The 10,038-nt window shown below is 52.2% G+C and overlaps 2 protein-coding genes across 2 annotated transcripts; both read left to right on the plus strand.

Annotated features, from left to right (window-relative positions):
* Positions 1-1,067: 1,067 nt before the first annotated feature.
* EDB91DRAFT_1089203 (uncharacterized protein) lies at positions 1,068-7,936 on the plus strand (the record flags this gene model as incomplete). Its single annotated transcript, XM_041316562.1, has 13 exons — positions 1,068-1,335; positions 1,399-1,476; positions 1,529-1,620; positions 1,789-2,578; positions 2,607-2,961; positions 3,021-3,206; positions 3,255-3,797; positions 3,852-4,468; positions 4,520-5,915; positions 5,969-6,995; positions 7,049-7,147; positions 7,209-7,241; positions 7,295-7,936. 13 exons carry the CDS (start codon positions 1,068-1,070, stop codon positions 7,934-7,936), a joined length of 6,126 nt encoding a protein of 2,041 aa, XP_041168736.1.
* Positions 7,937-8,252: 316 nt separating this feature from the next.
* On the plus strand, positions 8,253-9,626 carry EDB91DRAFT_1257500 (uncharacterized protein; the record flags this gene model as incomplete). Its single annotated transcript, XM_041324296.1, has 1 exon — positions 8,253-9,626. The coding sequence occupies one exon, from the start codon at positions 8,253-8,255 to the stop codon at positions 9,624-9,626; it is 1,374 nt and encodes a 457-aa protein (XP_041168737.1).
* Positions 9,627-10,038: the final 412 nt, after the last annotated feature.

Here is a 10,038-nt window from a genome sequence, read left to right on the forward strand (position 1 = left end):
GAGCACAAGGAGAGAAAGTTGCAAAGATAAACCAAGAATACACATGGCCAAACATGACATAATGCATGCAGTGCGGTCGTCCTCGCTATGCATCTGTTGGGCGTTTCTCATGTCATCCTGAGGTCGTATAGAGCTCAACGAACCCATCGAAATATCATCCTGCAAGTGCGATTTGGTTGGGGCATCAGAGATTGATCGATACTCTTACCAGTAGACTGAGTGCTGTGGTCGTTGTGGGGTTGAGTAAGTCAAAAAGAAAACTAAGGTGCGGTGCATTACAGCACATCACATATCCGAATAAATCGGATGGCCGAAAACCCAACCCCTGACGGAGGAAAAACAATGCCACAGCCTTTTTCCTGTTGGCAGGGAATGGACGCCATGGTGCCAAACCCGTTTTGCAACCGGTAAATGTATCTTCTCCCAAGCCAGGGCACTTGCGTTTGTTGATCCGCGTTCCTATTTTGTTGTTCGACAGTCCCATTCGGGCTCCGTATGTTAATCCCTGGTTTGAACCTGCAGCAGGGCCGACGGCCAGCACGCTTCCAAGCCTGTTTGGCACAAGCAAATGTCTAAGTCTGGATTATGCTCCGAAATAGGGCGCTCGGACGTACTGAACTGAAGCTATTTGGGTCCTGTGTATGAATGCGATGGGCTCTTGGATTTAATGCTCCGCAAACCTTTGTATTGGTGCGACATTTTTAATGTAGGCAGCGATCGCTCCAAATGGCTCCGTCCCTCCATTTTTAATGTTAAGCGTGACCAGGGGTGCTTCGATTTGCTGATCTACGCACCATATATGCTCATCTTAAGGTTGAAGGGTCCGTCCCTCCATTCCTCTGACCACTAACTGTCGTTTTTTTTCATTCTTTTTCTTTGGGTGTGTTTCTTTTTTTTTTTTTTTTTTTTTCAGCCTGTCGCAGTCGCATTATGCTACATCCCTGCAGGTTTAGGATTGTTGATCGTCGCAGGAAATTGTATAAGACTGCATGTGCTCAAAGCTTCCGACCACCAACTATACAGCACCAGACATACCTATATCTGCATATCCTCTGCTCGCCATATAGATGTCCAAATACTGTGAATTTCCTGACTGCGAAGGCGGCCCATACACCAATGAAGAGGCCCGAAAACACAAATGGCGCTATCACTCCTTCCCTGCTTCCTTCATCATCGGGGGACGCGAGTACATCGTGGCACAATCCGACACTCACTATGCCTGCCCATTGCCTGGGTGTGACAAAGAATTGAGGAAGCGCGACGACATGCAGAAGCACGTCATCGCTGACCACAACGGCGGCGTCTCCATCAAGGTCTTTGACACTCGTGATACTCGTGAGCATCGTCGGACAGCTGCTAATGATCGCCTTGTATTGACCCGTGCCGTTTTGTGCTCAGCGATGGACCAAGACCGTGATGTCTCAGCGCAAGCTCTTGTGCCAGGGACTCCGTCCCCTCAGGGGATTATTCCCACAGGTGAGAATGGCGGCATCGATCAATCTCAAGCATGTTAATGATATACGTCCAGTCGACGATGGGTCTCCTGTCGATTCTGACACGGTTAAACTCCTGCCGTCGGTGGACTACTTGAAGTCGAACGAGGCTCTTGATGCGCTGGGGGTCTGTGTGCATGTGGAGCTGAAAATACTGATATGCTATACGTGCCAAGCGCCATTGACCTCTGGGATGGTGGTCGGTCACAGAAAGAAACATCAACATTCGTACGAGGCATGTCCATCGGTCATGCACGCCTCGAACTCACTGACTCTAAACCACGACACGTAACAGGTGCCTTCTACAGCTGTTCAACAGGCTTTCTTGGCTTTCTGCTCCGAAGCCGAGATTTACGAAAAACCCGAGTGCGTCAAGCTACCAAGTGCTGGAGGACCTCCCATTCAGCTCATCAGTCCCCCCACCGCCGGTTATGCATGTGTTATGTCAACTGACTGCACCTACTCTGTCAAGGACTTGCCAACCATGCAAAGGCACTGCAGGGAGAAGCACAAGACGGAGCCCTTAGCAAACGTTCGACATCGAGCATGCCTCGTTCAACGGATTTTCACTGGGGTCAGAGGCTCATATTTCGAGATCTCAAACGACCTTCTTCCAGGAGCCAGACCTCAGCTCAAAGACAGGCTCAAAGAAACGTTCTTGCCTGGATTGGATGCTCCCTTGGTCGTTCCCGCTGACACGGAACGAGAACGCACCCCGCTTGTCCGCTGCATGGCCTGGGACACGTTCATGACAGAAACCCGCATGAACCCCGCGCAGAGACGAGCGGCACAAGAAATCAAGAAGCAGCACGCTGACAAGGAACACGATGGCATCCTCACCCGACTCGCTGAGACGGTAGACGATCATTTCCACAAAGCAGCGACTATCTTGGATGGTCATCCCCAGAAGCTCAGCCTAAGCAAAATCTTGGTGCACGGCAAAAACATACCCCGAGAGACGCGAGTTATTTCACCACCGCTTGGGATCATCTTTGCTGACCCTCCTTCCGTCCGTCCACAGGGATACATATTGGAAGCCGGTCGCAGAATCAAACAAGAACTATCCCAATCATATTATACAATTCGTCCGATGCATGATTCGCCTTCACTTAGATTGCCCTCTTAAATTCTCATTCTCCCTTTCCGAAGAGCAAACCCGTCTCCTGGAGGAGCTGATAATGCTCTTGCAGGATCCCCATGCCTCGCGTCGCAGCAGGATGATTTCCTACCACAATCTGGCTTGGTCCCTCGTCGATGCCGACCCGACGCAGTGCGATGCATCGTGGGCAAACCCTATTCAGAGAGCCATCTGGCTCAAGGCATTGCGCGCGGATGGAAATTTCTATGAAGCCACGGATCTCACTCCCGACCTCGCAAAATGGAAGTACTTTTGCAATTTGGTCGCGATCCTGCAAGCATTGTTGGACAAAGACCAGGATACAGACGGCGTGCATCCAGATGACTTCGAGTGAGCGACTCGTGACGTTTACTCTCTACTTAAAAACTGAACCCGCATGGCTTCACCAGGCGCGTCGCTCGTGTACACGAGAAAGCGCTGTCGCTGGGTCGCCCTACGTCATTCAATATGATTTATGAAATGCAGCAGTATGCATCATCTCTGGCGTTCAATCAAACGCAGGAGGCCAAAGTGTTCGTCGATCCAGACTTCAAATGGATCACCATCGGGGTGGAAACGATGCACCTGGACAAGCTGTGAGAGGGCATCCAGCATCTAGCACAGGACATGAAGTCACGCTACAGGGCCCTTACGCAAAGCAACAACGTGATGACCAAGATGCCAGATCAGGTGAAGGATGATCTCACAAACACCACGAGGGGCTACTCTTTTATATCGGAGAACCCGTTTTTCGAGAAGCGCCATTCTCTCCTTCTCTTCTTGGTGGAGCAGTATAACCTTGCTATGGTGGACAACGCGGGTCGCATCGCATGGAACATACCTGCAGTCAAGGAACTGCTGAGACGCACCCTGCGCATCTGGGAGCCGGCATACCATTTGCTCTACATCACGACCCACATTTCTTCGCGCGGAACTCAATTTATTGATCATCAAATCTCCAATGCTGACCGACACAGGAATCTATTTATGCAAGGAGCCGAGATGTTCCTTCTGACCGGATACAGTAAGAAAACGAGCATCACCGATCGAGACTCGTGCACCCCAGGGTTTGTGCCCAAAGATATCGCCTTCTGGATTCTTGAATTCTTGGGAGGGGGGCTACGGACCGCTGAGGCCATCCTGGCAGGGATTGTGTATGGCAAGGATGCAGAGCATCTCTACAGAACGTAAGCATCCTCTGGCCCTCGGGTCATCATTCTGACTGCATTCTTGCATTCCAGCTACCTCTGTGTCGGGGATGGGAAGAGAATCAGCCCGGCAAGGTTCTCTGCGAACGTTCAGCACATGAACTATGAATACTTCGAATGTCGATGGGGATTGAGAGATTTCCGCCAAGGCACGATCACAATGGGTCGTGAATTCATCTCTCCCAACGAGTCGTATGCAGAAGCTGACAGCATTCTGGCCGAGTCCGCGGATCATTCCACTAATACGGACCACGCACACTACGGCATCGTCCATGGATCAGTACCGAGATTGTCGAACAACACGATAATCCAGCAAAGATGGGTGTCGAACGAATGGCACATCTTCCTCGGTCTCGGTTCCTCGCCGCCTCAACAACCGGTTCGATTGCGTCGTGCGGAAATCGCGAGAGCGACGCGAGGGGTCGACTTCGAGTCCATCTCTGACCAAGTCGTAAAGACCATGACTGGCGTTCTCACCTCATTTTTCAACGACGACATAAAGACCCTCATCCAACACGCCGTCTCTGCGAGCTTGCAAGAACACCAGAAAAGTAACGATCCCACCGGACTCAGTTTGTCTAGCGGCTGGGCGCCGCCTGCCATGGATCTGGAATTTAATACCTCGGATTTGTTCTTCCAGGACGGGACAGGTGAGCACCACCACAGATGCCTTGGAATGCTTCTGTCTCAATCGCCTGCAGGGAATGCTACCGCAGCAAAGTCGCCGCGCAGTGAATTGGGACGTTTGCTTTCAGACTCTCCCCTTCCACCCTCTTCTGCTGCCGCCGTCTCCCATTTAATATCACCGGACTTATTATTGCCGGACCCCGGCCCCTCCCCCGACATTGTGCCCACCAGCGATCAGGAAGAAATGTTCACGGTCAGGAAATCGAAGGGGACAGCTGGAGCCTATGATGTCGGCCAGCCTCCACCAGCCACCCCTGCCCCTATGGCTAACGCCTCATTACCTAGCGATCTGGGAGAATTACCCGCGGTGAGGGCATGGAAGGGGAAGGCTAGAGCTATTGATGCGGATCAGTCCTCGCCAACCACCGCCACCGCCAAGTGGAAGGCTACAGCCCATGCCTTCGACCAGCCTCCGTCATTCACCACCGTCATGAATTCTTCGAAAGGGAGGTCCAGGGCGCAGGCTATTGAACACCCGCCGCCGTTTACACTCGCTGGCAAGCATGGGCCGTCTAGGACCGTCGTCAATGCTTCCAAGGCGAAAGCCAGAGACGAAAGTATTAAACAGCCCCATTCCACCGCATCAGCCCTGTCGAGTTCACCCGCTGTGGCGACAGCAGTGCATGCTTTTGACCGGCCGCCTTCATTCGCCTCCATCATAGATCCTTCAACAGGGAAGGCTAAGGTGCAGGCTGTTGAATCGCTATTCACACCCACTGGCAAGCCTGGACCGTCGAGGACCATCGCCTATGCTTCCAAGGGAAAAGCCAGAGACGTCAGCATCACCCAGGCCCATTCCTCTGTATTGTCCCTATCGAGTTCACCTGCAGTAGCGCCGATGGCATACCGCAAACATCATCGCCCTCAGCATATCAGCGAGCCGGATGATGATGATGAGGAAGCGCCTAGGAAGCTCAAGCGTCTTCGTCGCCCCAGCACCGCAGCTCCAGACGTTCAGATGGAGACCATCAGCCTAACCAGCGATGACGACCTCTCCAGCTTCATCGTCCCTGATAGCGGTCTGTCTTCGTCACCACCGCCCGTCGTTCAGGAGATGAGAAACAGCATCCGAGGAGCGATCAGACAGATCATGAAGGATCCTACCGCTGCAGAAAAGAGTCGCGACCAGATGGATGCGCTCGTTGCCATCATGACTGAAACTCACGACCTCGTCATCACCATGAAGACTGGAGGAGGCAAGAGCATGTTATGGATGGTTCCGCCGGTGCTAGACGAGGCTGAAAAATGCATCGTGGTCTGTCCGTTCGTCGCATTGCTCCAAGAACAGTATATGAAGACCGCCGCCACTGGACTACGTTGCCACGACTATACTGCGCGCAAAGATGTGCCTGAAAACGTCCAGGTGCTCTTCGTGCAGGTGGAAAATTGTTCGTCTCAAGCCTTTGCTAGGTAACAGAACCTCTCTTATCCTGCCGCCACAGCTACTCACATGACGTCCTCAGTCTCCTGGTGTCCCCCCTCGGGAAGAAGTTTACCAGATTCTATGTAGATGAGTTCCACGACGTGCTCAACTGCCATCCAGATCGCGCGTCAAAATGGCTCACTCTTGCTCGCCAATTCAGTGCGGCGTCGGTGCAAATGATTCTCATGTCGGGGACCATACCTCCTCACCGGGTGGGGAGCTATGTCAAGCCATTCGGGATCCTGCTGCATGACATCAACGAAGTCAGGTTTGCGACAAACCGTCCGGAGATCGGCATGCACGTCGCACGCGTGGAACCCATTGCGGCAAGGGAATCCCTGCATCACCTCGTTCATACTCTATCTCTACTTCTGGGAGACGAAGACCGCATGCTGGTGTTCTTTAGCTCCACAGCTGAGACAGAAGAATTTGGAAGAAAGGCTAGGTGCGCTATGTATCACAGCGAGCTCTGGCAGCCTGGCAACACGAAGGCGTACAACCTCGACCTGTGGGACCGAGGCGAATCGAAGGTGATGGCGTGCACCACAGCTTTCGCTCAGGGTATGGACAGATCCAACGTCCGATATGTGGTGATATTCAGGCCTGCGTATGGACTTATCGTCAACAACCAGATGATGGGTCGCGCAGGTCGCGACGGCAGAGAATCTCATGTGTTCTATGTCACTGACAAGCATGGAAAGTCGCTACCTAGCAAGGCGAAGCATGCATCAGACCATTGCCTGGCAGAATTGGACGACGTAATGTTTGGCACGGAATGTAGGCGATACACCAACGGTCTCTGCATGGATGGTGAGCAGCTCGCATTGCGGTGCACTGATCCTCCTCGTGGAGTCCCTTGCGACATATGTGCCCCCAACAGCGCCATGCAGCTGTTGATCCGGAAAGCGTTGGACAACCCTTTCAGGGAATTGGATGCCCCTGTGCAAACAAGCTCGGCAGCCGTTGGGTCAGGCTCTGCTTCGCAGGACGGACCTAGTGCTGCGCAGCCGATGCCTCCCGCGTTTGTGCAGGTCGGTTCTTCGCTTCAAATGCCCACGGATGTCAGCGTGAGTGCTACTCTATCCCATGATCTTGCGCCATGTCGATGCCTTTACCACAGCCGTCGACCCAGAACAGCGATTCCCTGTATGACTGTGAGTCGGAGATCACATCATCTCAAGCTCTGGTGCTGGATGCCATGGAGGTCATTCATGGAAAGGTGACTGGGTTCCATGCGATATACATATGCCTTGCTGGAGCTGATGAAGGACCTTGTACAGCGTGCCTCAGGAGCACAGCCTAGACCATACCAGGTATGGTCGTCTTTGCATCGCTCCTGTCAAACTGTGCTAATGGTGTTCGAAAGTCGTCGTCGCAGCCACCTGCGAGAATCACCTCCAGGGTAGAACTACCGCCTCCTTCCTCGCTTCCCAGCGAAATTGAGTCCCGTGGCTTCATCTCAAGAGCAAGGAGAGTGGATGCTGCACGCACCAGTCGTCTTCAACGCTCCTCCCGTCTCGACAAGTATATGCGGGTCTTGAGAGACATGTGCCCCGTCGAGTTTGCGGTTAGAGGCGAACTGCACTCCACAGAGCTGCACGTCTGCCTGGCGAAACACGACGTGCCGATGGATGACTACGGCAGGTTCAAACGCATTTTCGTCTTCGCTCCCTACACGTATTGTTTCCACTGCGGCATGCCCCAGTCGCGGAATCGCAATGGAGAGGAGCCCGCATGCCACGCCGAGTTCCTGTGGGAGAAAGGGAGCAGGTGCCCCTTCAGTGGCTTTATCTTCAAGGCCGTCTACTGCGTGTGGCAGGTGCCGGGGCTCAGGGACCTTATGATCCAGGGTATCGGTGCAGGAGGAAGGCTCTCGACATTCGACGAGTTCTTGGCTTGGGTAGTTCAAGAGAACGCTGAAGAAGGCAGATACAACAATTGCATCGAGGCATTCATTTGGTTCTGCGAGGAGATGGAGAAAATCAAACCCGTCATGTTTGGCGTTTGATCCGCGCGTTCGCTTGGACGTTCAGCTTTGAGCGCCCCCTATTGTATATAGTTAGTTATCGATAAGATTCGCTTAGGTTAGGTTCATTTTATTATTTGTAGGGTTTACTTTGTATTTACTTCTATTTATTCCGGGTATTCTGAATTTTGGTCATGAGGTTGGGCGTTGGGCTTGGGCGTTGGGCACTGAACTTCGAGCTCATGTATTAAATTCAACATCAGCCAAACAAAGCCAAACACCGTGCGTTTTTGCCCTATAACAGCTGCTTCTTTAACATCTTTTCATCGACGATCTACCCCTTTCATCGCACACAGTTATGGCACGCACCAAGCACACAGCCTCTAGCATATCGCGTTCTCCTCGCAGCACCAAAACGAAAAAGTCCAAGGGCAGCTCCAGCATCAGGAAGCGCGCCGCTGCTGTCATGGGCGCCAGATCCAGGCCGCTGCCAAGGCCACCAAAAGAACTCGCGCAGGCGATCTCGTCATTCTCAATCCCGATAAACCGCGCAGAGGCAGTGCCGGAAGACTTCCTCGTGAACCACACACTCCACCTGACCTATGGGGCCCCAGAGGACTTGCAGGTCATCGATCCGGATGATAAGAAGGCGTACACTATGTGCAGGGTGCCTGTGAAACAGGATGGGCAGGTGTTCGGGTACGTACCATTGCCCTTCAGGTACAAGGACTTGTGGCTCGAGCTGTGCTACAACGTGGTGGCATATGCCACCGTCTGGAAGCTTTGGAACGACGAGTGTAAGAAGGGTACGGCTAAGCAGATGCGGATGGCCACAGTTTGCCGACAGAACTCTGGGACGATGCTTGTCACTCACATGCATGCGAGGTTGATGGCGGTGGATCAATTGGTTGCTATGCGTCACGACGTAAAGCCTGGAGCGGAGCGTGTCCCCATTCTGGACGAATGGAAGGTCCGGCACGTCCGCGACTGGTTCGGCATGACTTTCCGGGAGGCCAGCGGTGAAGGACAAGAATTCTTGCTCGCAGACCCCACCAGCACGGAAAATAAAGCATTTTTCGGTAAGTTGATCAAATCCAGTCCCATTTTTACATCACTCCAAGGGAATGCAGAGCGTGACTGGGCGGTAGAAAATGAAGGCCTTGATATGATGGCGCCCCCGGAAGACTTGCAGACATGGATCGCAGGGGAGATCCAAGGGTTCAAGGAGAAATTTCACGCGATCCTCAAGCCGCAGGCCTATTCTGAGTTGAACAGGAAAAGTAAATACTTCTACACCCGGCATGAGGATGGCGCACGGCTACCACAACGCTGGCATGAGGGACACCATCCCCCTCCACACTACTGGACAAAGGGTCAGTGGGACTGGATGGCCAAAGGTGACGTTGCCATTGCCTATCGCCGCTTCTACCTACTAACATCTGCATGCTTGGCAGGAAATGACTACTGGCAGAAACCCCTTGACTTGGTGTATGACGTTCTGTCCCGAGACGTAGAGTACGAGGAGTTCTTGTCCGTCATAAACTCGATCAGCATCATCCTGCAAGAGTCTCCTCGCTGGGACCAGGTGAAAATAGCCAGGCAAGGGCTCTGGATGGGAGAGATGACTTGGAGGGAATCTGTGGATCTGTTGAGGCAGATTTGGGAGCTTACTGGTAGAATCACTGGTCCTTGGCAGGAAGAGGGTGAGGATGTCTATACACCGTATGGCTGAATATTATATAAAACATGTCACATTTTTATTGTTTTATGAGTATCTCATTTGATAGAGGGTGTTACTGGGATTGTGTTCCACTCACTTTTATAAAATTTGGTGGTCAGGAACATGAGTTATGTCCATTTTACTGTTTGGAAGGTGATACCACTCCATGACCATATTCAACAGGTATTATGTCATCTACAGGGAGTTATATCACTTGCATATAGGTCTATAAGTATTATAATCAGGTAAATTTGGTATCTCCATCTGATGATAACCACATTCAGACATTTGCCCTAGGTGAGAGGAGGAGGGGGTGAACTATAGCAATGAAAAAAATTCCTGTGATCCTGAAACTTGGTTTATCATCTTCTCTGACCTTTAAACTGGTGGGCACATGATCAGCTTGGTCACTGGTACATCCAGA

The sequence above is a fragment of the Suillus paluster genome, assembly GCF_016628075.1.
Source record: "Suillus paluster strain FC165 chromosome Unknown EDB91scaffold_299, whole genome shotgun sequence".
Lineage (NCBI taxonomy): Eukaryota > Fungi > Basidiomycota > Agaricomycetes > Boletales > Suillaceae > Suillus > Suillus paluster.